The sequence below is a fragment of the Saprolegnia parasitica genome (genome assembly GCF_000151545.1).
Source record: "Saprolegnia parasitica CBS 223.65 unplaced genomic scaffold supercont2.128, whole genome shotgun sequence".
In the NCBI taxonomy this organism is placed as follows: Eukaryota; Oomycota; class Saprolegniomycetes; order Saprolegniales; family Saprolegniaceae; genus Saprolegnia; species Saprolegnia parasitica.
In genome coordinates, this window is record NW_012156522.1 from 74,071 (window position 1) to 74,751 (window position 681).

Below are 681 nucleotides of genomic sequence, written 5' to 3' on the forward strand. Positions count from 1 at the left end.
GCCCCCTCGGCAATACCCACCACCGTCGTCTGCGCCGGCGACCTTTTTTCGAGTTGGACTTGGGCACGCAGCGCCACGTCCTTTTTGGCCGAGATCCAGCACTGCAAAGCGCTGTACGAAGGCCGAGTTGCGGACGAGGTGGGCACGATGCAAAAGCTTCGCTGCCTCCTCCACGAGCCCGTCCGCGTGCAAGAGGCGTCCGAGGCTGGCGCGTACGCCATCTTGCAGTCGCCCGCAAGCAGCGCTCTGGAGACCGACGAGTACGAGATCGACTACGCCGACATGGCATTGTAGCGACCCCCTAAATCCCCCCACTGTCAACAACGCAAAGGGCGGTGTTGTCTGGATGGTGTCCGTGTTAGCGTGGCAGAAAGGATGTTCACAAGCTCTGGCGCTGCCAATCGTTGTCGCGGTACGTCAGCTGGCTCGTGGGCCAGAACGTCGGCTCGAGCTTGAGCGTCGTGAGATGCATTTTGCCCCCGAGGTCCATGTACTTGACGCGGATCGAGGACGCGGTCGCCGACTTGGCCGTCACAACGCGCACAAAGTCGTCGAGGTTGGAGATCGGGATGCCATCGAGCTCACAGATGCGGCTCGTGGGCGGCGGGCCATACCGCGCCGCCGGCGACCCCGCGTACCTACAACCGCGCTGAGAAAAGAATCGTTGCATCCAAAGCAGAA

At 62.3% G+C, this 681-nt stretch overlaps 1 protein-coding gene across 1 annotated transcript in view; it reads right to left on the reverse strand.

Annotated features, from left to right (window-relative positions):
* Nucleotides 1-379: 379 nt before the first annotated feature.
* The window catches only part of SPRG_21422 (hypothetical protein), a gene marked incomplete at both ends in the record, with an annotated part of 2,755 nt that continues 2,453 nt past the window's right edge, over nt 380-681 (reverse strand). Inside the window, one exon of the mRNA XM_012353608.1 lies at nt 380-638. Coding sequence (XP_012208998.1) covers nt 380-638 — 259 coding nt within the window. The remainder of the gene's footprint in view (nt 639-681) is intronic.